Source organism: Hemicordylus capensis, chromosome 4 (genome assembly GCF_027244095.1).
Source record: "Hemicordylus capensis ecotype Gifberg chromosome 4, rHemCap1.1.pri, whole genome shotgun sequence".
In the NCBI taxonomy this organism is placed as follows: Eukaryota; Metazoa; Chordata; class Lepidosauria; order Squamata; family Cordylidae; genus Hemicordylus; species Hemicordylus capensis.
Window position 1 is genome coordinate 137,081,092 of NC_069660.1, and position 14,256 is coordinate 137,095,347.

Genomic DNA, 14,256 nt, shown 5'->3' on the forward strand with positions numbered 1-14,256 from the left:
AGCCGTTGGATCCAGAACTTCCTGCAGACGTGCCCCCAAATACTTTGGTCTCACCAACGGAAGAGTTAAAAGCTTACCATATTCAAATACGGGAGATGGCGGAGGCCTTGGGCCTGCAGTTAAAACAACCAGAAATAGATTTAAAAGATCCAGTCTATAATATGGTAGCTGGAGCTAAAGTATTGCATCCACTGTCTCTGCCTATGCTGCCAGCAATAACGAAGGCAGCACAGTCGGCATGGGAGGTTTTGCAAACTTCTACTACTACTTCCCAAAAATTGGAAGGCCTTTATCAAATTCAAGAGGAGGAGAACACCTACCTTATGAAACATCTGGTGCCGAACTCATTGGTTATTGAATGTGCCTCCTTGAAGGGTGGGCAGCGTCATTTGACACTTAGCGAGAAGGAGGGTAGAAAGCTTGATGTGTTAGGCCGTAAGATCTATGCCACGTCAGGCTTGGCAATAAAAAAATTGCAAACTATTCCGCATGCCTAGCTAGATATGGGCACCATCTTTGGGATGTTCTCTTTCAAGACTCAGCGACAATGTCGCTGAAGGAGTTTCGGGAGAGTTTCAAGCAAACCTATGAAAAGGCCACCGTAGTGACCAGGCATCTGCTGAGCACTTTTAAGCATGCAGCAGAAACAGAGTCAAGGGCGATGACCACAGCCATAACCTTACACCGCCACGCATGGCTGTGCTCCACAGGTCTACAGCAAGACATGCGATATAGGATGGAACACTTACTGTTTGATGGCAAGGGGCTCTTTGCTGAATCTACTGATGCAACCATGCAGTCCTGGAAGCAGTCACAATTCACAGCTAAGACATTCATGGCTGCTACAGACACAGCAGGGCAGTCATCGCGAAATCGCTCTTACGGGAGGCAGCAGCATCGCCCTGCATACAGACAAGAGAGAAGAGATTATGGGAGGCAGTATAAGCCATTTCAGCGCAACAAGCCGTATAGTCAATGACAAAGGAGGCAAAAACAGAGTAAGGAGCAAGTAAAGCAGTCTCTTCAATGGCCAGGTCCATCCACTTCCGCAGTGCATGATAACACATGCTTCCGCGCCCAAGGCCCAAAACACTGGCCTTGCAATTGCCAGCATATCCATCAAACTGGCAAGCCATGCTCAAGCATGGCACAACGTAACATTGATCAAGTGGGTGTTAAAGATTATAAGGGCTGGTTACACAATAGAATTCAAAGCTATGCCCCCCTTTCAAGGGATGAAGTTCACTAGACCAATCAAGGTCCTGCTGGACAAAGTGCAAGTGTTATTAGAAAAGCAAGTGATCATGCAAGTGAAGTGGGTGGACAGAATGAAGGGTTTTTATTCCTGATATTTTCAAATCCCCAAGAAGGATGGGGGCATTCGTGCAATTATGGACCCGAGAGCTGAATTGTTATGAGGACACCAAAAAGTTCAGAATGATCACTCTGCAAGAGATTCTGCACCTCCTAGTCCAGGAGGAATGGGCAGCGACACTAGACTTGAAGGACACTTATTTCTGTGTGGGGATACGCAAAAGTCACCGCAAATACCTGCTGTTCACTATAGGAGATACAGCATACCAGTATGTGGTTTTGCCGTTCGGACTATCCAAGACACTGCGGGTATTCACCAAGGTGATGGCTGCAGTTATAGCATACTTAAGAACGGAAGGGATTGTAGTTTATCCCTATTTGTACGACTGGCTCTTGGTCAACGATGAAAGAGAAAAGTTTACTTTCGCAGATCCAGTTTGTGCTGCATCTCCTAAAAGATTTGGGCATCAAGGTGAACTTGAAGAAGTCCAAGCTGGAGCCCCAGAGATGAGTAAGCTATATAGGTGCGGAGCTGGATATACAGGCAAAGAAAGCGTACTTGTCAGGAGCCAGATATGTGCAGATCAGGGATATCATACACCGGTTCAGAGTGCCTCGACAACCGGCAGAGACAATTCAAAGGTTACTAGACCTCATGGCATCCTGCAGCGCTACTGTATGTAACACTTGTCTCCATATGAGGACGCTCCAGATGCCATACTTAAGCAACTTTCGCCTGAACCATGACAATCAACAGAAGATGCTCACACTTCTGGAAACGGTGTTGGAAGCGGTAGACTGGTGGACGGTATGTGCTCATTTCAACGGTGTTGGAAGCGGTAGACTGGTGGACAGTATGTGCTCATTTGCAAGCAGGCAAGCCTTTCCAGCCACACACCCTCATGTGCTGGCTGATGGGTGCCTCCCTTTGGGGCTGGGGGGGCACACTGTGGCCACCATCAGGTTGAAGGACAGTGGTCCAAACTCCGATGGGGGAAGCACATAAATTACCCCGAACTCCTGGCAGCCACTGATAACCCGAGTGGTCTCGCAAATTCTCAGAGAGAGCGGAGAGTTAGTGAGCTTACAGCCCTTCGGGCAGATTGCCCATACACACAAATATTCCTGATTAAGGTTCTAAGGCGTCTAGATCCGCAATTTAGACAAAAGATAACGATGGACTTGCATATCAATGAGGACATAGTTCTGCCAACCTTCTTTCAGCACCTGGAATCACAGCTAGAAAAGTCCATGCATTTGTTGGATGTCTGGCGGGCACTTCTGTGCTACTTTGAAGCTACGAAGCACATACACACCACGAAAAGACTCTTTGTACTGTGTAAAGGAAAATCTAGAGGGCAGCCAGTTTCGAGACAAGGGCTAGCCCAGTGGATCGTTCAAATGATCAAAATAGCATACACTAGTCAGGGGAAAACCCCACCAGAAGCCATTACTGCACATGCCACAAGGGCGTATACGTCCTTAGCAGCGAACCTTGCTGGGATTTCAGTGACTGAGATCTGCAGGGCGGTAACCTGTCTTCAGTCCAGCCGTTCATACGACATTATGTTATTGACCTACGACAGACTAGAGAAGGAAAGTTTGGGCAGGGAGTCCTAAAACAAGTCCTGCTATAAATACATTGCATTCAGGGCCCACCACCTGGATTGCAGCTGGCTAATCACCCATTCCTTATGAATGCAATGGATCACGATCCAGATAAACAGGTTGCTCATCTGTAACAGATGACCTGGAGTTGATCCATTGTATTTATAAAACCCGCGCTAACCTCCCGGCAAAGACAAAGGCAGGACAGAAGGAAATGAGGGGTCGTCAAGAGAAGCAACTGATGGTTCGCCAGAAACTGAGCGAAACAAGCCCCAGCTGCCAGGGATAACAGAAGCACGGTTACGTGCGTGGCAGTTGGAGGTGGCACAAGGAGCTAGTTAATCGGTCCGTGAGGTCCCTGCAGAACCCATTCCTTATGAATACAATGGATAATCTCCAGATCATTTGTTACAGGTGAGCAACCTGTTTTTATTATAATCTTTATATTCTGAATAAATGTAGGTTTTGCAATAAAAATAAAATGCTAGCACATTGAGTGTGTGTGTGTGTCTACTAAATTTTAGGTATAAGGTGAGATGTGAGATCAGGCATCTAAACTAGTTATGCGACCCCCGAGCCGATTTTGGGGCTTTTAATTACTGTAAACTGTTTAATTGTTGTTTTAAAATGTTTTTAAATTGTTAATTGCTATATTGTTTTTAATTTGTTTTAGCTTTTCATTGTTTTAGTGGCCTGTTTTAATTGTAAACCGCCCTGAGCCATTTTGGAAGGATAAATCAAATAAGTAAATAAATAAATAAATAAATTTTAAATATGCATATAAAACAAGAAGAGAAAACCGATGGGGAAGGGGAAAGACTTGCAGAGGGGAATTTGCTTCATTTTCCAAGTGATTTTAGAAAAGTTTTGCTTCCCAAGAGCTAAGCTGGAAATGTGGAGGAAACAAGGCACTTAAAATAACTTTGAGTTGATGGAGTTGTGGAATGAACAGAAAGTGCAAGAGCTTTGCATTTCTTGTTTTTCTTTGTCATGTCCAAAATAGAATTTTTGCTGCTTTTCCCCCATTAGGAGCTTACAGTTGTTCATTTTGTTTTGCAATGCTCTGTGGGGAAAGATGCATGCATGGGGAAAGTCTGATATCCAAAAGCCAAAAATAAAATGCTTTTTATAAAATTTGAGAAGATAGGGAGTTAAAAGGAAAGAAAGAAAATAGGGAAAATTAGACAAGATGAACTGTACTTTCAAGAGTAAAACTGATGATTATATCAGAGAAGCATCCTGTTATGAAAAGAACAAATCACTTGACTAGATGCAGAAGAACCAGGAAAATTAAGCACCGGTATTGTGGAAATATTTGCACAGAAACTAAAAAGCAGTAAGCTGCAATATTGCTTGTCTTGGAGAGCACAAATAAAGAAAGTTTGTTTACTTACATGTATCTTTTGTTGAGTACTTGGTTTGTTAATAATGGATCGATTCAAAGGCACTGGAAAAGACAGTGAGAATATGATACTGCTTTTTCTGCAATGATTTGATAGCATTTAAAAAATATGTATGTAGCTTGATCTTCTCTATCACTTGCAATTTAACCATATAAATAGACTTTTTAGCAAGCTGAAAGAGACTGTCTTAAAGGGGCATTCAAAACTGATATAGCATAGTACTTTGCACGTCTGCCAAGGCTGTTTCTGTAACTAACGTAAGTGATCTACAACTTGCATTTAATGCCCAGCTTTTAGAGATGATTCTAAAACAGTCATGTCTTCTCAAAGCTGTTTTTGATCACTCTCTCCGATATGGTATACCAAAAGGTTGTCTCCAGATAATTGAACTGGATTTGCTGTCTGCTATACAGTAGTTTTACACTTTGCCTCTGTATGCACTAGAAGATATGCCTCCAAATAATGAAAATACATTCCACTCTTGCCATCAGCTTCTAAGCTGCCTGCCTTTAAAAGCATCTATATGTGAATCTGTTTAGTTTGTTGGTTTTAATTTTTTTTTAAAAAAAATCTGGTTTCTTTCTAAACCCATACATGCCAATTTTGTAAGAATATGGAACTTCACAAAAGGATTGCTGTCAGTTTTCATCACAAGCACCAACAAGTACCATAATTCTAAAATATCAAGCTAATTGAATGTGACATTTAACATGAGGTGCCCGGAGAGAACCTCTTTGGAGGGGATAGGATTAGTTAAGATTACCCAATAGAGTGTTAAATCATTTGTTGTTTGTGGTGTAACATACTGCAGCAGTCCATTTTGTTTTTGTCGAAGTCATGTTGGACATGCATCATTGTAACAAAGGCTGATTTTAACAAATAGCTCCTTTTAAAGATATCCCAGACAACTATCTAAACCTTATAACCTGCATGTGGTATGGCTATCCAACCTGGGACGTTCGGATTCTTGAAACTTAATTTTTATTCACAAACATTCCTGGCTGTTAGGTGTATACATTTCTTAATTCTAAAAGCTAAGGATGTCTGTCATATCTTTGTGTTTAGGCTGTGGAATGTCAAAGAGTAACAGGTACAGTATACTTTGAGTAGTTCTTTTTTTACTTATAGTCTAAGTTGGGCTAGTCCTTTTGCAATGGGTTTTATTACCAGGAATTTGAAAATGTTGTAATAAATGCTATATTGAAGAAGCAGATGTGTAGTGTATAAAACTACACTGGGGCAGGCTTAGTGGCAATTGACAAAATGTATGGCATTTGAATGACATTTACAGTTATGGTTCATTTGATCAATATAACAAATCTGGTCCTATATCATAGTAACATCTTTACATGTCTTCCTTAAGTTTCTCTACTATCAGTAAAAAAAAAATGTAGTGGATTTTTAAGCTCTTACTGTGGGTTTTTGGGGGGGAGGGTGCTCTTTTGGTATATTTCTTTTGCTCAAGGTTTGATACTTGTACTATACAGGAGACTGAATCCTGGCTTCATAATGCTAGCAGGTTTTCTCATTGCAGTGATGGTAAAAGAGAATAGCAAACATAAAGGTAGAAAACTGTTGGCATGGTATAAAAAAACCCTGTACATTAAGAAATGATTCCTAAGCTGAGACTCAGCAGCTCTTAGAAAGATCATTTTGGGGACAGAAGCTCATCTGTAATTGGGACTTTTAAAAATAACTTGATTAATGGAGGGAAATACTAAGCGCTGTTCTATTCCGAATATATTTCAAGATTGCTATATGCCCCCATTGCTCTATATGATACCGCTCTGTGTGTGTGTATATATATTTTCATATATATATATACACACACAGAGGTGTGCAGGGAGCATTAATTAGAAATTATTTATCTGTTTCTTAAAATTGCAGTTACATTTGACCTTAGAAATAATTATTGCAGTTAATGGTAGCTTCATGTAAAATATCTCCTATAAGGAGACTTGATTTTTAGTCCTTTCTATTTCTGGTTACTCCTAGGGGTTCTGAACAAAACTGGCTCAACTTCAAGCTGGTTCAGTTCGACAATTTGTGGTTGAGCCGAACCACCCCCAGACCCGAACCTCCCTTGGCCGTTCGGGTGGGTTCACTGACCAAACCCCCCCCCAACTTATCCCCTCTGGAGGGCTTCTCTGAGGTGGTGGTGGGTGGTCTGCAGACATTGCCCCTCCCCCCCGCCAGCCTCCATTATGCACCCATTGCCTGGTTCGGGCAGTCTTCAGCCCTTTCCAGTCTTCCCCTGGCGCAGTGGCCATTTTGGAGGCTGCTGTGCATGCCCAAATGGCCCTTGCGTGGCCTGGGTGTACCACACAAAAAATTGTTTTAACTTTTTGGTCCGCAGACCCACCCGGCCTGGTGGGGGGGGTGTTCGAGGAGGTGCTGGGCTGAACTGGCCCAGTCTGGGTCTGGTTCAGACTCAAACTGAACCGGTCCAGCTGTTTCCATGCACATCCCTAGACACTCTTTTGTGTAATTATGTGTTTTAAGAATTCGGGGTTTATGTTTTGCTCTGTGATCTTGTGTGTGTGAGAGAGAATGTTCTTAGCACTAAGTGTTTGTTTGTTTCTCTTGCCCAGCCCAAATAGTTCTAGGCAATTAACATGAAGTATTGCAGGGAATGGGAAGCTGTCCCAGATGACTGAATTGAAGACTGTAGTCCAGCTTGCGACGACCATTGTAGTTCATTTTCCTCCTGTAAAGGTCTAGACCAGGAATAAATAGTAAATAGCAGTCTGGGGGTTTGTGGGTAGAAGTTGGCTTGATGAGAGCTGAGATTTTGAGGTTCCTGAAACTCAGAATTGCCCACAAGGGACCTGAATCAGACATGCATTCTTGGACCAAAGGCCCTTTGTGTCTTTATAAATTTATTTACTGCATACTTCATGCATGCAGAAGTAATAATTGGTTATTGCTAGATTCTTGCTCATGCTAATGGGATCCAAATATTTGCTGCAACTTTCTTTTCCTTGACATCTTGGCCAGAATCTTGGCTCTGAAGCAATCATTGTAAAAATATTTTCCGAACTCTTTTCTTTTGTGCCATTTTTCTAGTATAATGTTCTCTATTAGGAACATAGGTAGCTGCCATATACCAATTCAGACTATTAGTCCATCTAGCTCAGTATTGTCTACTGGCAGCGGCTTCTCCAAGGTTACAGGCAGGAATATCTCTCAGCCCATCTTGGAAATACCAGGGAGGGAACTTGGAATCTTTTGCATATAAGCATGCACGTGCTCTTCCCAGAGCAGCCCCGCCCCCTAAGGGGAATATCTCACAGTGCTCACATGTAGTCTCCTGTTCAAATGCCAACAAGAATGGGCCATGCTTAGCAAAGAGACAATTAATGCATGCTACTAGACCAGCTCTCCTCCCACATTATCTCCATGGGGGAAAAGACGGGTGCATAATGATGTCACTTCTGGTTTGGCCCTGAGATTATGATCAGATTCGAAAATGGGTATTGCTAGGGTGGTGACCCACCTTTGCTCTAATTGTGTAGGAAAGAGACTGTATTAATAAGTCCTTAACTGGAAAGCTTGTAAACAGCCACATCCCTGGTTGTGTGAACATGAGACTGACTAGCTGGGAAATATTTTACAAATTAGAAGGGGTGTGTGTCGTTTTCTTTTAAGCTATCAGTGGGCTACAAAATGAGTAACATAGGTTAGGAGATTGCTAAACACTTTGGCCTATTAAGTCCTTAGCAATGCTACTACAGCCACACCCTTCTGGTACCATAATTCAGATGCTGCATTGGCATCTGTTGATGTAATAGAACTAATTAGAATTTGATGCTGAGCTTGCGATGCAAAATAAAATCCAGTACTTCAGTGTGTATTTGAAATAAGCACAAGTTACATACATTTGATAAAAACTGAAGCAGCAGAGTTTGTTTTTAAATAGCTGCTATAGGGAATAGTATATTGACATGTGCAACTTTGCATTCCGTGTTTGTAGAATGGAAGCTTCTTGCCTGGAGCTTGCCTTGGAAGGGGAGCGGTTGTGTAAAGCAGGAGACTGTCAAGCTGGTGTTTCTTTCTTTGAAGCTGCGGTTCAGGTTGGAACAGAAGATTTAAAAACACTCAGTGCGATTTATAGCCAGCTGGGCAATGCCTATTTCTACTTGCATGAATATGCAAAGGCTTTGGAATATCACCACCATGATTTAACCCTTGCAAGGTAATTTGTGATTATGGTTCCTTTAAGTTTACCCAAATATGTATGTCCCTTTATGTCAAGGTGAACAAACTTTGTTCTGTGAAATATTGGCAACAGGTGCTTGACCACAGCAGCAACAAAGATAATGGGAGGGTTGCCAGTTATAGTTGACAACAGAACAACCACCACCCTAGATCTGTGTGATACAGAAGTGATACAGACATCACTTCTGTGATATATAATCGAGTAACTTAGGAAGAAGATGTAAACATCTTTTGAGAGCACATGGCAGGTGATGGCAGCCAAATTGCTTGGGATGATGTATAAGTTGTCTGTGCTCCCCCCCCTTCCCCCAGTGCTGGAGCTCCTCACTGATGAGTTGTACAGTGAAAATGCTCAAGACATGACTGGATTTTTGCAAGGCTAGCTTCCTGCCACTGGAGGGCACCAGTTCTGGTCCGGTCTGCTTTTGCTGGAAGGACACAGAAAGAGCTCTTCACATTTCCATCGTTTTTTTCTATTTTCAGGCTAGACTTTATCTCCAATTTACTTCCTTTTGCTGTTATCTTTCTTTCTCCCCCACCTCCTCTAGATCATGCAAGGAAGGGAGCTGCCTTAGGTTTTTAGTCTGATTTTCCCCAAATTGCTTTCAGTTAGATCTGTTCAGCTGTTTTTTGCCTTTGCATTTTATTTTGATTGATAGATTGGCCTTTTCCCGCACAACCCTTTCTCCTCATGGAGCGAGCACACACGGAGGGCCCTGTCTGAGGGCCCTCACACGACTCTCAAGATCGACTCTGGAGGGGTTCCCACCCTTACAGGTGTGATCAACTTCTCCAACGTGTTCCATTGCTTGCTCCGTGGGGCTGCTCCAGTCCTAAAAAAGTTGGCAAAGAAAACGAAACACCTTAAGGTGCAAATGGAGGCTCCTTAAAAAGAAGAAATGCTTGTAGCTGTCAGTATGCCTCAGCGAGCATCTCTTGATTAAAGACATGTGCTGTAAAATGGCACAAGGGAGCTTCCCCTGACAGGCGGGATAGCTAGCCTGACAACCAGGCATCCATGTCACTCGTGATAGTGGCGGAGGGTGTAGAGGGGGAACCAGCTGGTCTGTGCAGTCCCCCCACACCTCTCCCTGAGACTCTGGACCCGATCCTTATGGCGCCGCCTCCAGAGCAACCAGCTGCAACGGCAAATAAGGCTCCGACACCCTCCATAGTTATAGTTTATGGGTGAACTATATCTTTTTCCTGGCCATCCCAATGAGTCTGAAAAGGCAAACTTAACCAGGCAATATATAAAAGATCTATTAAAAATGCATTGTTACAGAAAATATATCCCTACACTAATTATGCATAATTTTAATGTTACCTTAAATAAATGAACAAATTAGATTCTAGAACAGGTAACTTAATAGAGAATGTTTTCACTTGGTTGATATCTTCAAACAGTGGCTGACTTCCAGAACAAAGGACTGTGTGTGGAATGAGCACTGTTGCGTTAGTACAAGAGGATGGTTTATTTGCACTAAAAGTGGGGCTTTGCAGAATTGTGCCGTAGCGCTGTTGTGCAAAAGTTCCAATTTAAAACAGGTGAGGTGTGCCACAGTTGCCTCCCTGCAATCAGACTTGCAGTTGCACAACATTAGTCTGGAAAGCAGTCTGCAGACTTAGCACAACTAGCTATTGCAGCAGTTTTGTGCTAGAGCAATGTCCTCCTATATGAGGTTCATTGCTCTGCACATCAGCCACTGTTTGCTGTTTGCTGAAACAATTGTGTGTGAACATGGATCATTCAGAAAATAGAAATAAGGCTTTCTTCATAGTAACAGAGTCAGGATTGGGGCACAAGTGTGTTTGAATTGGGTTAAATGTGTAGTTATTAAAATGGATTATTATTAATGGGAAAACATTTCTGCTGTCTATGATAGATGGAGCACATATGTTGTAAAAATTGCAGGAATGGGTAGATGATGCTGTTTCAATTTTCAGGACCATTGGAGACCAGCTAGGAGAAGCTAAAGCAAGTGGCAACTTAGGGAATACCTTAAAGGTCCTTGGGAATTATGAGGAAGCTATTGTCTGCTGTCAGAGGCACCTTGACATTTCCAGAGAGCTCAGTGACAAGGTAAGAGTAGTCACTTTTGGTATTACCAGTTTTTAAAAAACAGGATGTGCAAGTTTAAATAATGCTGCAATTTAAGATACATCTTCAGGTTACAGGAGAATCCTAGTTCTGGTCAGCCCAGGAAAGCTTACTTCATCACTTTGCCCATAAGGCTGCCCCAGCACACTGTCACACATTCTATCAGTGGTTCCCCTTTCCCCCTACCAAATAAAGCAAACTGGAATGGAGATGCATTGATCTTTGATGTGATGACTCCTAATATAGGTAATGCATCTGTGCACTACCCTCCACAGAAGGATTTCACAGCTTCCCAAAGCGCTCTGCACACCTTTGTCGGCTTTTGGATTGCAGGAGCATTATTGGGACTAACAGGCAACCGTATCTGTCGAGCCATCATGTTTCAGTGCATAGCAAGTGCTTGATTGTCCAGCAAACACAGTTTTTGGGAAAATACTGTGGTATAACATATTGTATGTCTCTAGAATATGATTTACAATTCAGTCTACAGACATTCTATATGACCTGGACACCTGCTAAGCTCAGAAGAACATGTGGGTACGGACACGGTAGAAACTAGAATTTGGTAGTAAAAAAACATTCATGTCACAACAGAGAGAATGGAGCTACATTACTTTACTTGCCTATATTCGGGAATATTCTAGGATGATAAGAGTGGTGAAATCCCAGTATTTCTCCACTCTTATCGCATCAGCTGACTCTTGTCCAGCGGCCTTATTTTGGATTATCCGCTCCCTTCTTAGGAGAGCGGAGCTGGTAGATGTTCAATCTGGCCGCTGTGATCAATTTGCTCAATTCTTTGCTGGTAAAGTCACCCACCTTCGGCTAGAGTTGGACTCTACTTCTGTAGGATCTGATCAGATAGAGGAGCCCCTGGTGGCACAGTGGTAAAACTGCCGCCCTGTAACCAGAAGGTTACAAGTTCGATCCTGACCAGGGGCTCAAGGTTGACTCAGCCTTCCATCCTTCCGAGGTCGGTAAAATGAGTACCCAGAATGTTGGGGGCAATATGCTAAATCATTGTAAACTGCTTAGAGAGCTCTGGCTATAGAGCGGTATATAAATGTAAGTGCTATTGCTATTGCTATATCAAATATTTCAAGTAAATAAATAACTTGCTGAATGAAACTGAACATCTATTTGGCTTAGAAAATTGCAGAGAGAAATCCAACAGATCACATGATTGCCTTTTGCTTGTGGATATAAATATCTTCTCTAGATCATAGAATTTGACTTTGCAGGGATAGGATACTGAAGAGTAAACTGGACTCTGGGGCCACTGAAAGAGCAAGGTTTAGGGAACATTAGTATGCCGGCATACTAATTTCCTCAGCAATTCTTTTGACTAGGCATTTGTACTTTTCAGCCTACTTTTCTAATGGATGAAGGTTTATGAAATTGGGGCATGTGTGTCCCTAATACATACTAAATTTACATGTAAAGGAAAGCTCGTGGAAGGGGTTCTAGGGAACCATGGTGGGGTTGGTGTTGAAACAAGTTGGCAGCCAATCAAAGTGTAAGCAATATCCCTTTAGAACTCACATGTTGACATTCTGATACAAATGGAATTTATAGCACATTGGAGGGGATCCTGGTATATCCTGATGGAGCCATCTTGTCACAATCCACCATCTTGAAAACAGATAAGGGTCACACATTATAAGCATCTCCCCTTAATATTGTATTTTTAATAAAACAGTAATTAAATAATAGCTGAATGGATTTCATTTTAAAACCTTAGTATGATTTTGTTGTTGAAAGAAGTGAAAAATAGCCTCCATTAGTTCTACTTGGAACTAGCTTTTATGAAACCTCAGAGTTTGGAATGTATCAGATTTTGTGTTCCAAAGAGAATCTATTGGTGGAAAAACATTGATCAGTCATTATTTTTCTCTCTGTTCTGGCATTGAAGTTTCTATAAAGAAAGTGATACACACTTGTTCTGTATTATATTTGGCACTCTGATGATGGAAATGGAGGATTGACATTTGACTGTAGTGATGATCAGAGAAGCTGATAGAAACTGCTCTAGACCCATTTATTTTATTACATTTTAATCCTTTTTCCAAAGAGCTCATTGAGTATATTTGGTTCTTTCTGTATTTTACCGGTGCAGCAACTCTGTGAGGTAGGTTGGGCAGAATTGCCCAGTGAGCTTTGTGATTAAGAGGGGATTTGAACCTAGGTCTTTCTGGTCTGAATATAAGCTTCTAGTCAGTGCACCACACTAACTGTAGTGGAAGATAAATTCATACTCATTGACAAAGTAAAGGTTGAATTTGAATATCTCTACTGATTTACAGTCTTATGAAATTTCCAGAAGATTTGAGGTGGGACATACTAAAATACTTCTAGCCAGCTGCCAAATTGTTTTTAGTCAGCACGTGTAAATAATACACGGAGAAATACAGCTTTAGCAGAAAAACTGACTGACAACATCTTGAGTGGTATGTTCAGGTTGTCATTTTTTGGAACGTGTATCTGATACTTGGTCTACTGAATTTACTATCCAGAAGATAAAGTAATATTTTGATCTAGGTTTCTAACATTTATGGAAATCCTGAGTACTTCCCTAAACCTGTTTTAGATGGGTAGCAATTCTCATTATTTATTAATTACACTTATATCTCATGTTTCTTCCATCACAGAATTCAAAGTAACATACACAAGATTCTTAGACAATTATCCATCCAGGCACTGACCAGACCTAGACTACTTTAGCTTCAGCAGGGTGAAAATATAATGTGCCTTGACATCGGACCATGCCTTGGGCTATCATGTTGCTTATTTCTTGGCCGCCTCTTTGTGCTAATTTGCTTTGCTAAGAACAAATAGGTATAGGAATCTACATGCTGCATGAAATGCAGAATTTGGTTTTTAATGCAATATGTGATAGCATGTGCAGGTTCCTAAGAAATCCAGTTCTGGTCACGTGATGCTCTCTCAAAACCTAGATGGCACATATTTGAGCTGCTTGTGCTGAAATAAAGGTGTGCATGGGATGCCAGTAGCTGGTAGGAGGGATGTGTGAGCTGGCTTGCTTCAAGTCGGGCTTGACATCGAGCCGGCCTGGTTCGGCTGGTTTGAAGAACCAGCTCATGGGCCTGCTCAGCTAGTATACGTGTAAAGGGGAATCCAGCGAGGATTCCCCTTTACAAGTACAGGGCATTCCCTTTCCCTAGAGTAAATGCAGGGGTCGGGGAGAGAAGGTAGTTTTAACTTTAAAATACAAGCGCCAGGGGCGTGGTGACACAAATGTCCTGCGTGCATGTGTGGAGTCCACAAAAATGGCTGTACGTGCACAGAGGCTTTAACTGGGCTGCAGTCGGCCCAGGCTGTGATTTGGGAGGCCAGCAGGGGGTTGGAGAATCTGCTGCCCGTATTTTAAAAGTAAAAACTACCTTTTCTCTTCATCTCCCTACAACATTTTCTCTAGGGGAAGGGAATGCTCTTTACTTGTAAATGGGAATCCTAGATGAATTCCCCCTTACAAGTATACCCCTGAGCCGGTCCGCAAGCTGGTTCAGCCCGATTTGATGGCTGAACTGGGCCGACTCAGTTCAAATCCAATCCGGATTCGAACCGAACCAGTCTTGTGACCGGTTCACACAT

The 14,256-nt window shown here is 42.2% G+C and overlaps 1 protein-coding gene across 2 annotated transcripts in view; it reads left to right on the top strand.

Moving 5' to 3' along the window:
* GPSM2 (G protein signaling modulator 2) overlaps positions 1–14,256 on the top strand; it is a 64,314-nt gene that overhangs the window by 30,147 nt on the left and 19,911 nt on the right. For both annotated transcript variants that reach the window (XM_053250348.1, XM_053250347.1), the window contains exons 3-4: positions 8,299–8,520; positions 10,491–10,626. In XM_053250348.1, coding sequence (XP_053106323.1) covers positions 8,299–8,520; positions 10,491–10,626 — 358 coding nt within the window. The remainder of the gene's footprint in view (positions 1–8,298; positions 8,521–10,490; positions 10,627–14,256) is intronic.